Genomic DNA, 16673 nt, shown 5'->3' on the forward strand with positions numbered 1-16673 from the left:
ACTTCAGGGACTCCTCTGACACCACTGCTCTTTTCACTGGCTTCCCTAGTGCCCCCCAAGTGTTTCCACAGAATACCCTGAAACTGGTACTTAGCCAAATACAACAAATAATTAAGTAACAATGTAATCTAAAAGCCAATACTCAAAGATTTCCTGTCATTTAGTTGCAGACTTTTTAGTCTTTTAAACAGTTCTAAGCAGTAAATATTCCATAACATTTTTTAAAAATCAACCAGAATTTTGTTAGGCTTTTAACTTTCCTAAAGCTATTTTCTCCAGCCTATTAAAACAAGACCTCTAGTCCAGCGCCCTCATTTTATAGAAGAGGGGAAAAAAGACAAAACAGAAGTGACTTGTCCAAGGCCAAACAAGCGAGTCATGATAAGAACCAAGTGTACTGATTATCCCTATGTAGTGCTTTTTCTACTATGCAATTAAAACTGTTAACAGGAAAAAGTGAAAGCTTTAAATATGCACAGATAATTTTTCTAGCTGCTTTAAAGGGGACGAATGTAATTCATACAACTGCATGGATAAAAACTCTCATTGTATATTGCAGGGCATACCTGTGGCTTCATCCGTGGATTCCACCTTACGTAGTATCCCACCCAGAGCTCTAGGTGGCGCATGCTGGCTACTGGATAAAGGACATGATTGGAATAGCTCCCATAGAGAGGATTAGTGAAGTCCTCCAGCTGACTATTTATGTAAGACCACAATGACACAGTCCTTTTGGGAAGATTCTATAAGAAGGAAAAAGATTCTCCATTACATAAGCTAATTATACTTTAGATGGAATTTGTAAAGAGGTATATTGTGTTCATTTAAATTGTTTCAGAGGGAGAGAGAACTCAAGACACTGTGGTGACAGCCCCACTTAGATTAAAATTACAGGGTATTGGAAAACTGTGCAGTTCTGCAAAAAGTTAAACAGAGTTACAATACCAGCAATTCCACTCTTAGGTATATACCCAAGAGAAGTGAAAACACATGCACACACAACCCAGTACACAAATGTTCAAAGTAGCATCAGTCATAGTAGCCAAAAAGTAGAAACAACCCAAAAGACCATCAACTGATAAATGGATAAAATGCAGTATATCAATACAATGGATGATTCAGTCATAAAAAGGAATGAAGTACTGATACATGCTACAAATTGAACCTTGAAAACATTATGCTAAGTGAAAGAAGCCAAACACAAAGGCCACATCCTGACTGATTTCATTTATATGAAATGTCCAGAAGAGGCAAATTAAGAGACAGATTAGTGTCTGCCAGGGTCTGAGAGGAGAGAAGAATGGGAAGCAACTACTAATAGGTATGGGGTTTCTTTTCAGTGTTCTGAAATTAATGGTGGTGATGCCTATACAACTCTAGAGATGCTAAAACCCACGAAATTATACACTTTAAAAGAGTGAATTTTATGGAATGCAAATTATAGCTCAGTTTTAAAAACATTTCTTTTTTTAAAGATATAGTGGATCCTATCTGAGGCTCTCAAAAAATGGAAGTATCTTTGGAAGTTATCTATTAATTACCTAACATGCAAGAAATTCTTTTTTTGTACCAATAATTGTTTCTTTTATTGCTGAGTAGTACTACATCATATAGAAATACCACAGGTGAAGGGCATTTAGGTTGTTTTCAGTTTTCAGCCACTGTAAGTAAAGCTGGTATGAACATTTGTGGGAAGAAAATCAGAATTTTGTGGGAACAAAAAGTTTCTATTTCTCTAGGATAAATACCCAGTAGTGTGATTACTAGGTCATATGGTAAGTAAATGCATAGCTTTATATACAAATGTCAACTGTTTATGAGACATTCAATAAATTCTTGACTGCCTACTATGCACGGAAATATTTACTGCATGCTACATACTGAAGATGTAATGGTGAATTAAAAAATTTAATACCGGTCGTCAAGGAATTTCTAGTCTAGGAAGCACTTACTACATGGCAGTTATTATGGTGTTTTGTATGGCTTATTTTATGTAATCCTCACAACAGTAAGCAGTATTAAGTACTTTAGTAAATAAGTACTATTATCCCTACTTTACAGAAGCCTAAATTAACTTGCCCAACTTCACACAGTAAGTCAAAGATCCAAGATTTGAACCCAGGCAGCCTGGCTCCAGAGCAAGCATTCTTTGCTACTAGGCTTTATAGAAAAACATGAAGAAACTATTTTATAGCCACATTTTTTAGAATGAAAACGGAAGCAGAGGGAGACATTAATCAAGATAATTTAGAATTTCATACATAGCATAGATGTGTTTTGAGGAAGACAACCTGAAATGTAATGCTTACAAGGTTTCTTCTAAATAATATCAACCACTTAAAAGTGGTAACTCTGGGCTAGTGGGGTAACAAATTTTAACTTTCTGCTTAATATCTTTTCAGTGTTCGAATGTTTTATGGTATTATTTTACAATTTAAAAAAAACCTTTAAAATGGCTCATACATATGCAGAATATATTTGGGGAAGTGAGCTGTCCATTCAGATGCATTTTTTTTTGCTAATTATATTTTTCTGCACCTGTTTTGATGGATTTCCATCCTGCAGGGAGTGACAGGTACATGGGCACTCCTAAGACTACACATACTTCAGTTCTCTTTAGGAGACACTGCTTCCTACCCGTAAACTCAACTGACAGCTGGCTAGCATATTCAGCCTTGTGACAGAGGTGCTTTAAAATAGATCAGGTTCAGATGTATGGAAAGAAGCATATTACAGCATATAAAATAAAATATAGCTAAAGGAATCATCCAAAAGAACAACTGTTCAGTTGAAATCCATCAGAGGATGCACCCTAGTAGAGAAAGCACATATTAGGGATACAGGGGGGAGGGTCAGGGCTCATGTTTTACCTCTTTTCCTCTCTGCTGTTCACTGTTACAGAGGAATGTTCCAAACAAACAGCTATATAGGTGGTCCAAAATGGTAATGAGAAAATATTCATTGAATTCAAATGCTGTAGGAAACTGCAAAATCAAACACCACAAACACACAAAATTATTAAGACATTTTCTCAAGCATATTCATCCCTGTATACTGGCAGATCCTTTGTAATACTTCTTAAAATTAGGCTGAACAATATTCAAGACTATATATTTCTAAGCCATTATGGCATTATCTGCTTGGTCTTCTGTTCAAAATTATTTTCTGAGATAATTTTTCCTAATATCTCCTTTTCTTGTACAGTAAGAGTTTGAATGGTCTGATCTTGATGTTTCTGCATCCGTTTATATCAGTTAACCCTCAACTTGAGCCTAATAAATTCTGACTTGTCTTTTCTCTGCCAAAAATGACCATAAGCAACATAGTAAGATGTTTCTTTAAATTTTCAACATAGTTTTGTTTCTAGGAATTACACAAAAAAATATCGACGTCTCCAGAAAATGTCAGCAATGCACAAAAATAAATTCCAAGGCAGACATGCAGATCATTTAAAAGCCAACCTACTTATCTTTTCAAGGAACATGCACTCAAACCAGGATATCTTGTAATCCAGTACTCTGGCAGCCTCTTTCTAAAAAAAGAAAATTCACTGTCTCTTTAACCTAGGACAAGTGCTTGACTGGATGTCTTGCTATTACACAAACAACACAATTTTGGGGGAATGTATCAAGGACCAATTACAGATCCCAGGAAGGAGGGTAAGGGATTTAGTATAATCCATCCTATCCATCTAATGTTTCAAGAATTATCTGAAAGCTTCTATGTAGCACTGTACCATTTACAGGACTGTGAAAAGGAATTCCATGAATATTTGGATTGTGGATTTGGGAAATAAATATTGGTGCCAAATTTCTCTTCTCCTCCATAGTGGAGGAAAACAGTATGAACTGCATGCAAAAGGGACAGGGATGAAAACAACTTTGCCTTGAAGTTTCCTAAATTTATAAGCACGGTAACATGGCAAATTTATCTTCTCAAACAATTTATCTTCTTGAACAATTCTTGAATAATAATTTTTGTGGCTGTGAAGCAAATGAAGCAGGTAATAAAGCACATGCCAACATAAAGCCAATCAATTGTAAGAAACTTTGTCAAATCTCATTCATTCATTTACAGAACAAATCCCATCTCCTGTACTGTTTTTTTTTTTTTTAATTTTTTACTTATTTTTGGCTGCATTGGGTCTTCATTGCTGCGTGCGGGCTTTCTCTAGTTGCAGCGAGCTGGGGCTACTCTTCATTGCAGTGCATGGGCTTCCCATTGCAGTGGCTTCTCTTATCGCGGAGCATGGGCTCTAGGCGCACAGGCTTCAGTAGTGGCACGTGGGCTCAGCAGTTGTAGCTCACAGGCTCAGTAGTTGTGGCACACAGGCTTAGCCCACGGCATGTGGCATCTTCCCGGACCAGGGATTGAACCCGTGTCCCCTGCACTGGCAGGCGGACTCAACCACTGCACCACCAGGGAAGTCGCCCCATCTCCTGTACTGATACACACTCTTAACAGCCTTATTTATTAGTCATCCATGAATGCACCCTGACTCATTACATAGCAAGCCAAAGGAGCTAAGCCTATGATTAGTCTTTCATCTTTGTGGCAAAACTATTATCTCAGTTATGAGAAGATGGCTTAATCAGTGAGCATTTCCTGACAACAAAACTAAAATAGCATTATTTTAGAGCATTATTTAAATAGAGTAGTAACTGCTGCTCTTGTTTTTAAAATTCTGAGCAGAGGAGGAATATTTTGTCTCCTTACATGTTTAAACTCTAAAGGGCCCTTTATCAACTGCTTCCTGATCCCAGGACTGAGAGGATGAGGATGAGGGCAGAAGGAGGTGTAGAATCTGGCTAATTACATTATTGGTCCCATTTTAACAAATTTGCTATTTAAATCTCTGCACATTCAATTAGTCATAAAACTGACGATTGCCAATAAACATTACTATCTAACACATTCAATGCTCAGGAAGAAAATATCATACAGAAAAATATAAGCAGACATTTACAATAAAGACTCACAACTATAGTGGTATTTAAGTTCTATCAACGAAACAAGATTAAACTGGTATTACATTATTTATTAACTTAAGCTCAAAATTAAATTGCTTTTAGATATACAGCATATAAAAAGTTAACACAACTACTAAGAAAGAAATGCATTTGTCATGTACTCTTCTATGTGAACAATTGGTAAATGTGACTGATTTTGTTTTTCTAACAAATATACCAGAACTAATAGTTCACACACATTGCTCCCTTCAAGGTATGTTCCCCAGAAAGCAGTACACTTAACCATCAATGATGACTTTTGTAGTCCTTTGATATGGCATATTTGATTTTTACCAACATTGTCAAATATTACTTAAAGATTAATGGTCAAAAGTAGGTCCTATTGTTTATGGTCAAACACCCCCCCCCAAAAAAAAGGATTGATAAGGATTTGTAATAGCTAATATATCGAAAACTATCTCAAAAGCAGTTCCAAAGGAAAAATTCAAACCTACTCCAAGAAGCAGTAAACATTATTAAACTAATAAGCATGTTGTGTCTCCCTTCCCCCTAGTATGCCAAGGGCCTAATTTGTAGAACAAAACTGAATTGTATACACATTTGCATCACATGTGTTAAAATACCAGCCTTAACAAACGGTAGTCATATCTATTACGACACTTCATTTAAGCCAGCAGGTTTCAAAACAATCCACCCAAACTGAAATGCTTATGGGAGAAAAATAAACTATTCGTTATGTAATTAATGTATTTCACTTGAGGATCACCATTTTTCTCTTAATGAAATAAAGAGTATTTTATTGAAACCAGAACACAATCCTAAAGCCAAGCAGAGCCAGCAACTGCCCTACTTTATATTCCTGTGGCAGTCTAATGAAAAACTAACCAGGCTCCCAGTTGTTTGAGGTCTAATAAAACTCTTGGATAAATAATTAACTGAAAAAAAAATAATTAACTGATACACCAATGAACTGTATCTAACTTTTGGGTTCTGAGATTATTTTTCCTGAGTTAAACATTTTTAAGACACCAATTCCTTGCCTCATTAGTGAAGTGATCCCATAATAAATCAGGTGTTTTTCAATCTCCTCTGGTATCTTTCCAAAAGACTAAATCTATTTACAGTAATATTTCAAATCATTTGCTAGAATGTTGATTAAGTCTAAAAGAACATAATCTCTCTCTCCATACCTATAAACAAAAAGAACTGAATCTATTACATACATACCTTGCCATAATTCCCATCTAAATACATTTTTCCATCAAAAGTGCTTAAAACATGATTTCATTTCACTTGAGTTACCTAGCCTATTTCATTTCTTTACCTCCTTTAGCAATGTACAGATGAGTTTCTGGGTGAATATAAAGCCATTATTTAACACTAATTGTCCAAAACAAAAGAGGAAACCTCTCAGGGGTTATTATCAATGCCATGCATTGAAATGCTAATGGAATCAAATTGTCAAGTGTTTAATACTACCTCCAAATAATATCGTTTAACTTAATTCATAATGTAATAATAGGTAATAGTTCTAGTACCTAGAAAACTTACAAGAATTTCCATTTTACATGAAATGTAAGATAATCAGTGATCAAATCCAACTCTGACTGGACAGCTTAAAAGAGAGATGTAAGAATGGATATCCCAGATAAATTACCTGTCTTGTCATTTGCCAGACACAGTCAATAAACTGAAGAAAAACAGGTGATCTGTCTGCATCTGCATGGTTCTTATCTCCATGGCCAAGTCTCTGAAGCAAAGAATGAAATATTATATAAGCTTTGTGGGATTTTTCAGCTTTTACTGAAAGTAATTTTATTTTCCAAGAAAAGTAATATTTGCTCAATATTTTTAAAAATTCAGAATATCTTTTTAAAAGAGCACTGCAAGGAAAACAGAAATTACCATAATCCCACCAAGCAGAAATCTCTATTAACATTTCAATGTGCAAACTGCCAGGTTATTTCCTAACATGAGACACTTGTAACAGGAATTACAACTCAGTTTAATAAACAAAACTCAGATCCTAAAAGGCTGATAATGGGACACAGGAGCAGCCAGACCTCAGAGCCCAGATTTTTCTTCTGGAGATTTTGCCCTGAATATTAACAGTTCCTTGTACACTAGCTTCAGGAAGCACCCTTCTCCTTTAACACCTTGGCCAGTGCATGAAGGGGACCTGTTGCATCTGAGCTCCAGACTGTCTTTCAAAAAGAATCACATTAGCACAAATCTTTGAAAACTTTTAAAAAATGCTTGACATCTCCCCTCAAGCATGCACTCACCTACTTTCTCAATTTTTTTTTCTCCTCTGAAGACTTCTGCCCCCAGTGACTGAGATAAACCTCTACTCTGTACCCAAAAACAGTGATTCTAAAAGTATGGTCCACAGACTTCCGGCAGCAGGGCAGGTCTGTGAGTTCAAAACTATTTTTATAATATTACTAAGACACGTTTTGCCTTTTTCAATGTGTTGACATTTGCACCAATGGTGTTAAAGTGATGAAGACTTTTGGTGCCTTAGTAGGAATCAAGAAGCAAGGCATTGAAATCAATCTATATTAGCAGTTATTATACTCTTCCTTGCCAAACACGTGCAGTAAAAGAAGGGAAAAAAAAAAGCCAATCTCTCTTAAGCCAGTTTCCTTGATGAAGCAGTAAAAGTTATTAACTTTATTAAATCTCCCCATCTGAGTACAAAATTTTTAAGTATCCTATTAACAAAATGGGAAATACACATAATATGCTTCTGCTGCAGACTTAAGTAGGATGGTAGGAAACACGGCTTTTTCATGGAACATCATTTTGACTTGAAAGAACAATATATGAACTATGATTATTAAGACCTGAATATCTTGCAGACATTTTTTTGAAAATGTACAAAAGTGAATGCGTCACTTCAAGGAAAACAATGGACAGTATTTGTTACCAATGATACAATTCAAGTTTCTGAGTGAAAATTAGACTTGGGGGAAATTTTTATCTGCTACAATGAGTTTGATAATACTTTTCTGATAAAATCAGTAGCGGTATTAACAAATGTGACTATATTATATAATGAAATGCATTAATATTGGAAGGGCTGTGTAAATCAGTAAGCCAGTATTTTCCAAATTACCAACACTTGATGTTACAAAATCATGCATGGGTAAGAGATCTATTTATTCAAAGTGCAAGACAGACCAAAGGAATTTAATAGAACAAACAACAAAAAATTCATTGAGTTAGTTTTGGATTCCACATTACAATTAACTGCTAAGAAACTACCATTTGTCGAGTTTTGGCACAGTATCAAAGAAAAATATCCACAATTCCCTGAAAAAAATTAAAATACTCTCTATTTTTCAACCTACATATCTGTGTGTGGTCAGATTTTCCTCATTTCTTCAACCAACAGAACATATTGCAACAGATTGAATGCAGAAGGAGACATGAAATTCAGCTATCTTCTATTAAGCCAGATATTAAAGAAATTTGCAAAAGATGTAGAATAATGCCACTCTTCTCATTAAACTTCTTTATTTGTTTTGGAAAATATAGTTATTTTTCTTTAAAATGTTATTTATGCTAATATATAATAGTACTATGGTTTGAATGTTTGTGTTCCCCCAAAATTCACATGTTGAAATCCTAATGCCCAGTGTGATGGTATTAGGAGCTAACTAGGTCATGAGGGTGGAATCCTCATGAATGGGATTAATGCTCTTATCAAAAGAGACCCCACAAAAAAAAAAAAGAGACCCCCACAGAGGCCCCAGCCCTCTTCCACCATTCAAGAACACAGCAAAATGTTGGCAGTCTGCACCCCGGAAAAAGGCCTTCACCAGAAGGCCATGCTGGCACTCTGAACTTGGACTTCCAGCCATCAAAACTGTGAGAAATATAGCTGCCCAAATGGACTAAGAAAACAGATTTATTTCTTTAAATAATATTTAAATTTTTAAAATTTAATTTCTAATATGGTAAATACTGATAGATATAAACAAAGTTCTTTCGGGTCATCAATTATTGTTAAAAAAGGAAAGAGGTCCAGAAATCAAAAAGTTTGAGAATCATTACCCTGTATTAACCATGTGAGCATACCCTCTTGATCAGATGTCCTTTAACTGTCAAATTCTGCTTTCAGATAACAACTAAGGGGGAAAAAATGGAGTAAGGTAACCAGATTCAATAATTTAGGAATCCACTGCAACTTCAAACAGTCTGAAATATTTATGATTTTGGTTATATTTATATGAACATGTACAGCTTTGGCTAACTAAAACTTCATTCTTCTTCTTTTTTTTTTTTTTTTTTTTTTTTTTGCGTTACGCGGGCCTCCCACCGCTATGGCCTCTCCCATTGCGGAGCACAGGCTCCGGACGCGCAGGCTCAGCAGCCACGGCTCACGGGCCCAGCCGCTCCGCGGCACGTGGGATCCTCCCGGACCGGGGCACGAACCCGTGTCCCCTGCATCGGCAGGCGGACTCTCAACCACTGTGCCACCAGGGAAGCCCCATTCTTTTTTTTTTTTTTTTAATGGTCTTTTCATGGTAAGTACGTTTTATAGAGAATTGAAAAAACATGAGCTACTTGAATAGATACTCCAGATGACCAATTTTATTTAACAGTTCAAGTTCAAAAGAGCAAACTACCTTTAAATGTCCATTTCTTGCAAGTTTTTTCATAAACAGTGCTGGTAGCTACTGGATACTAACGGTTAACATTAGAGACAGCATCTGAGCAAACATATTTCAGAAAGTCTTTCAGCTAATCTAGGAAAATGCTGCCAAAAATCACACTCTCAGGGGCTTCAAGGCCTCTGAACAATATTAACTCTCATCTCCAGATTTTCTAAACCTGCCCCTCCCTCGACTCTACTCCAGCCACTCAGTCCCACCCAGTGTGAGACACTCACACTCACCATTTGCTCACACTGCTCCTCTTTCCTGGGAAAATATTCCTGCTCCGCACTCTCTAAATTCTATGATTACAACTAACACATACCACGGATGGGCATACATGAGAACCAAGGCCTACAAGGTAACTGTTCCCAAGTTTGCTGATTCCAAATTTAGAGTTTAGCAGAAACACAGCTAAAAACCACTTGAATGTTTATTTAATTAAAAGCTACATGAATCTAATGTATGTTGTAACAAAAAGCAAATACAAAAGCACAGTATCCTTTAAAAGGGACATAATAACCCCATTCCTCTATTTTAGGAACTACTACAGTTTTGGGTACCACACTTGTAGAAAGCCATGAGCAAAGTCCAGAGGACAAAGGGGAGGGTGAGGGGATTAGGATGAGAAAAGACTGAAGAAAACGGACATTTTGCCAGAACTGAAGGTTATGACTGACACAGGAAGACAGCTACTTTCAAATATTTGCAGGGCTATCTTATTTGGATTAGTAGTCATATTTGTTCTTCTTATCTCCAAAGGGGAATGTAAGAAAATGAGAAGTAAATTTTAATTCATATGAAGAAAAAGTTTGTAGTAGGTAGACTTTCTTCAGTGAGACTGGACAGCCTCAGGAAGGGACCTGCTGCTTATTTCTGGAGGTGTTAATGAAGAAACCAAACAACCATTTCACGGGGACACCAGAGAAGACATTCCCTGGACTCTGAGGCCCTTCCAACTTTTAGATTTGATACGAATGACATCAAAATAAATTTTAAGTCATATAGAGGGCACAAAAATTTGTCATTTCCATAAAACTAACTGCAACACTTTCCATACATATGGTCATTAAGGGTAACAGAAAAGCTATTTTATTCCCAACTCTAAATTAAATTATTTTTTCTCTGTTATTTCTTTTAGTCCCAGTCTAAATTGTTTTAGACCCTGATCCTGTGTGAGTAGTGCTACTTTGTAGGGCTACTTTAAATTAAGAATAATAGGCCAGTCTCACGTTTTTTTAAGTCTACAGGAAAAGCTAGAAGCGCCCTGTAGCTCCGTAACAGTCCATGCTGCTCTGAACTATCATTTGAAGGTGGAAGTCACAGAAGGGTATCTCCTATTCCCGACAGAGAGTATGGAAGAGACTGGGCCAGGAGCCTGACAAACAGCTAACCCTGGCTCCAGACTGCAGAGCCACATCAGGATAACCCAGTGCTTCCAAAACAAGCCCAAAGTTCTCTTGGGAAGTTTACCCATTAGAACAAAGGATCAGATTTAGATGAATATCTAGTGAGTAAAGGCATGATTTTCACACGCCTTACATGACATGCATATGTGATACAATGAGTCACGGTTCTTTACTCACAAGCTGAAATCGATGTCCAAAGCTTAGCCACTCTTTTTCTACAAGGACTTCAAATCCTCGGATGGTTCGGTAGTATCCATCCAACATGAGCATGGCCAGGGAGGTCAGCTGAGCTGTGCGATCCCAGCCATCACTGCAGTGGACTACCACAGACGTCTTTCCTGACTCTACTTTGTCAGCAATCCTAAGAGCCCCTGCGAGAATAAGCTGCAAACAGATTTTTTTAATTAATTTTTTAAAAAATTAAATGCTTCCTTCTTCATAATTTACTAATAGAATTTTGTTTAGAGATGACTGTCTCAATACCATGTGGAGAAAAAAACATCAGTCCCTTCCCAAAAAGAATTTTTGTGAATGGTAGAAGATACATAAATTTTGCTTTTAAAACTAAAAAGAAATCTCATAAATGCAGACTCCTATTAATCTGCACAATGAAATATCCAAACAAAAGGTGCCTTTGAGTTCTAAACAAATCAAAAATATGAGTAAGAGGAAAGAAGGATTAAGTTCTAAAGAGATCTATTTCTGAGAATCTTCAAATATTCCAACATCATCCACTTAAATAAAAATAATACACCAACTTTAGTCTTACCTGTTGATACTTAACCAAATTAGAATATGAAAGCCATAAAGTTGGATATTTTAAAATATTCTACAGCTTCTATAGCACTTATTCTACTGTTTTTATATACATCATATAGCATACAGCAAGCACAGTATAAAACTTCAGAGTAAGCTGCTTTTTTTGTATCAGTATGAATGGAAAATTCTGATCAGACCAATATATTACCATGTCAATTTAACTGGTATCTAAAATAATTTCAGGGTTTTTTTTTTAAATATGCAGAGACTCTGCAAAATAATTTACCTTTCCTGAAGCTGATCTTGAGTTAAAACTAGACAGAATTAGATGTAACCAAAAAAGAAACACAAAGTATGGTATCCTTTAAAATGAACAATATAGCCACATTTTTCTCTGCAATGGCCAAATCATACTTAAAGAACAGCATGATTACACAAACATAGATAAGAATGAAAGAAAAGATATACTAGGTTTAGAGAATCTCATGATGACCTCCTTTTCATTATAACTGTAGGCATATTCTGGAAGTGGGGTACTCTGAAGCAATCTCAATCTTAACTATGCATCAGAGTCATTTGTGAGCATTAAAAAAAACAAAAACAAACACCTGGTCCCCATTCTCCACTAATCCTAACTTACTATTTTAAATAACTTCTACCTAAAATTCAAATGTATATCCAAACTTACACATCACTGACCCAAAGGATTAAAACAGCTGGAGAGTTAAGACTGACAAGAAAGATTTATCCAAAGTGGTCATCTTCATTGATTCATTCATTCATTCAAAAGATAAACATTTACGGAGTCCCCTACCATGTGGCAGGCACAGCTCCAGGTGTTGGAAATAGAGCAGCAAACAGAACAAAGTGCTGGCTTAACAAAGTTTACATTCTACTTAGGTGAGGCCAGCCAGGTGCAAATAAGGAAAGAAATACACAGTGTGTCAGAGGGCAGTAAGTGAAAAAGCACCATCTAGGTCTAGGGAGTGCTGGCAGAACTGCTATTTTATATGAAGTGGTTGGGAAAGGCATCTTTGAGAAAGTGATATTTGAGCAGAGATTTAAAGAAAGTAAGTGGGTAAGCCTTGCAGATGTGAGGACTGGGGGAGGAGAAAGTGGTCCAGACACAACTGTACCTCTTAAACTTCTAAGGAAACTTATTTCGGTTATAGCCAGATTTTTTTTTTTTTTTTTTTTTGCGGTACGCGGACCTCTCACTGTTGTGGCCTCTCCCATTGCGGAGCACAGGCTCCAGACGCGCAGACTCAGCAGCCATGGCTCACGGGCCTAACCACCCCGTGGCGTGTGTGATCTTCCCGGACCGGGGCACGAACCCATGTCCCCTGCATCGGCAGGCGGACTCCCAACCACTGCGCCACCAGGGAAGCCCTATAGCCAGATTTTTGGAGAGAATGTTGTACCTGCTAAAAATTGACCTGGAACTTACAGAATGCTGCAATTTACGTTAGTTCTGAATCAAGTCTTCTGGTTTTCTACTTATACATCATACAATGTAATAGATGGTCCTGTGACCATTCTCTTTAACAAAAGAGTGTGTATACACTTTGCTACATTCAAGCTTCTATGTTTCTAGAAGAGAAACAGTAATCAAAATAGTCTATAATTGTCATTAGGTCAATTTAGCTTTCAATTCTGTCTTAGTTTTAGAGGTTTTAATGTGAGTACAATCTGCTCCTTCTTAACATGAAAAATCTCATTTCCATTTATTTCATAATATGAATATATGTGGTCATATATATTATAGAAACCTATATTTTGGTAAGGTATCTTACTGAAATTCAGACACTATCTGAAAATATTTGTAACTATATTAACTGAAATAACATTTGGTGCTTCAAACATTATATATATTGGGCTTCCCTGGTGGCGCAGTGGTTGAGAGTCTGCCTGCCAATGCAGGGGACACGGGTTCATGCCCTGGTCCGGGAGGATCCCACATGCTGTGGCTAGGCCCGTGAGCCATGGCCGCTGAGACTGCACGTCCAGAGCCTGAACGGGAGAGGCCACAACAATGAGAGGCCCACGTACCACAAAAAAACAAAAACAAAAACCAAAAAACATTATATATATTAACATATTAGGCAAGCTAGGGTTCACACGGTAGTCTCCAAATCATTTAGCTTTCAAATGGTATCCTTCATTTAACTATTTCACCTCATGTGCCTGACCAGAATGGTTTTCACAAGCCATGCAACAATTATTTATTGAGTGCTTTATTCATATCATATAGTGCTGCCCTGGCTCCTGAGGAGACAAAGAAGAAATATGATTTAGCCTGTCCTACTCTCCATGAATTAGCAATATATGTTGGGTGACACATAAAAGTAATTAAATCAAGTGCATGGTAACACCTGATTAGCTGGAAAACAAAAGTAAAGTGAAAAGTTCAGAGAAAATGAAAACGAATGCAATCTGGGAAGACTTCATGGAAGAAATGAAATATTAGCTGGGATCTGAAGGATGGGCAGAATTCAGATAGGATGGGAAAGAGAGGGAACAAAAGAAGTACAACTGAACCAAATGCATAATATAGAAAATTAATTCATTCAGGCACCAAAACTTAAAAGTAGTTCTAATTATCAAAGCAGTTATCAATTTTTCGCTGTTTAAAAAGATACTTTCATCTTGATTTCAATTGTAAGAAAAGAGCCGATATAGACAAAAGGGCAGAGAAAGTCCTTGTTTGATATCCTATGATAGTTTAAAGAAATAATAACATACCCACCTTAATATGCTCTAGCCAGTGAGTAGATTCCAAGTTAGACAACCAGTGGGTCTCCTCAATGTTGGGGTACACAATCTCCTTAAGTTTTCGTAAAGATTCTCTCATAACATGGATATTGTGGATATCTAGAAAAACTAGTTCTGCATTTTGATAGGCATCTTCACTTTCATAACCTCCACCTTTTGCCTGGAAAAAAAAAAGCAAACATCACAGGAAATCATAAATGAATGCACATCCATTGTATGTTGACATCCCCAAGAATGCCACAAAATATCCAATAGAATCAAAGATGATACACATTACTGATGGTAGAAAAACTCCACAGGAAAATGTGGCTGGCTCAAGGCAACTTAACACAACCACGCTCTATCACATGTTCTTCATAAAACAAGAATATACTCTCACCCTGACTTCCTTTTGTTAAAATTATATGTGATAACATAAATGAAGGTAAAATTTCCCTATCCATATTTCAAGTCCTACTCAAACACAATTTCATAAAGAAGACTGAAGTCACCAGACCAGCAAGCTCCATGTGCAGGGACTAGTTTACCCCTGGCCCATGCTTCTTCACCTCCCTTCAACGATACTATATTGTATATTTGAAAGTTGCTAAGAGAGTAGACTTTGAAAATTCACAAGGAAAAAAAAATGTAACTGCGTGAGGTGATGAATGTTAACTAAACTTGGGGGGGGGTGATCATTTCACAATATATGCATATATCAAATCATTATGTTGTACACCTTAAACTTACGCACTTTTCTATGTCAATTATATCTCAATAAAATGGCAGGAAAAAATATATCAAACTGGTAAACTGACCTTCCCGAAGAATGCTGGCAATATGTAACAAAACTTTTAAAAATATGCATACTTTAAACTATGATATAGTAATGGTATATCTACGAAACTATTTTATGGAAATAAAGATGCCAACAAAAGATACTTATTTTAGCTATATTTAAAATACTAAATACTTAAAGACCTAATATTAGAAGAATGATTAACTGCACAATGATACAGCTGTATGATGAGTACTATTAAAGTTATTTCAGGGATATTTCATGAAAAGAAATAATTCATATAGAGAGGAAAAACAATGAAAAATAACAATACATAAATGCACAGAACAGTGGGAGAAAATATATCAAATATTAGTGATTATAAGTGATTTTTATTTCTTTGCTTTGTCTATGCCTTCCTAGATTTTTGTTGTCTATCACATATCAGAAAAATGTCCCAATAGATAAAATATATCAGAGTCTTTTAAAAAAAGAGATTTCTGTAGTGAAATATGCATGGGAATGACTTAAAAAATAAGATGACACCAAGACAAATATTAATCAAACTATCAAAAACTAAATAACAAGAAAAAATATTAAAAGCAGCAAGGGAAAAACAACAAATAACATACAAGGGAATCCCCATAAGATTAACGGCTGATCTTTTGCAGAAACTTTGCAAGCCAAAAGGGAGTGGCAGGACATTTTCAAAGTGATGAAAGGGAAAAACCTACAACCAAGATTCTCTACCCAGCAAGGATCTCATTCAGATTCGATGGAGAAATTAAAACTTTTCCAGACAAGCAAAAGCTAAAAGAACTGAGCACCACCAAACCAGCTTTACAACAAATGCTAAAGGAACTTCTCTACACAGGAAACACAAGAGAAGGAAAAGACCTACAATAACAAACCCAAAACAATTAAGAAAATGGTAATAGGAACATACATATCGATAATTACCTTAAAAGTAAATGGATTAAATACAGACTGAAAGTGAGGAGATGGAAAAAGATATTCCATGCAAATGGAAATCAAAAGAAAGCTGGAGTAGCAATTCTCATATCAGACAAAATAGACTTTAAAATAAAGACTATTACAAGAGATGAAGAAGGACACTACATAATGATCAAGGGATCAGTCCAAGAAAAAGATATAACATTTGTAAATATTTATGCATCCAACACAGGAGCACCTCAATATGTAAGGCAAATGCTAACAGCCTTAAAAGGGGAAATCAACAGTAACACAATCATAGTAGGGGACTTTAACACCCCGCTTTCACCAGTGGACATATCATCCAAAATGAAAATAAATAAGGAAACACAAGCTTTAAATGTTACATTAA

The 16673-nt window shown here is 36.1% G+C and overlaps 1 protein-coding gene across 1 annotated transcript in view; it reads right to left on the reverse strand.

Moving 5' to 3' along the window:
• Positions 1-16673, reverse strand: part of MTMR2 (myotubularin related protein 2) — a 102399-nt gene that overhangs the window by 1575 nt on the left and 84151 nt on the right. Inside the window, exons 10-14 of the mRNA XM_060160260.1 lie at positions 14546-14731; positions 11218-11424; positions 6628-6720; positions 2871-2984; positions 567-743 (exon numbers count right to left, since the gene is read on the reverse strand). Of these exons, the coding sequence (XP_060016243.1) occupies positions 567-743; positions 2871-2984; positions 6628-6720; positions 11218-11424; positions 14546-14731 (777 nt within the window). The remainder of the gene's footprint in view (positions 1-566; positions 744-2870; positions 2985-6627; positions 6721-11217; positions 11425-14545; positions 14732-16673) is intronic.

The sequence above is a fragment of the Lagenorhynchus albirostris genome, chromosome 9 (genome assembly GCF_949774975.1).
Source record: "Lagenorhynchus albirostris chromosome 9, mLagAlb1.1, whole genome shotgun sequence".
NCBI classification, from domain to species: domain Eukaryota; kingdom Metazoa; phylum Chordata; class Mammalia; order Artiodactyla; family Delphinidae; genus Lagenorhynchus; species Lagenorhynchus albirostris.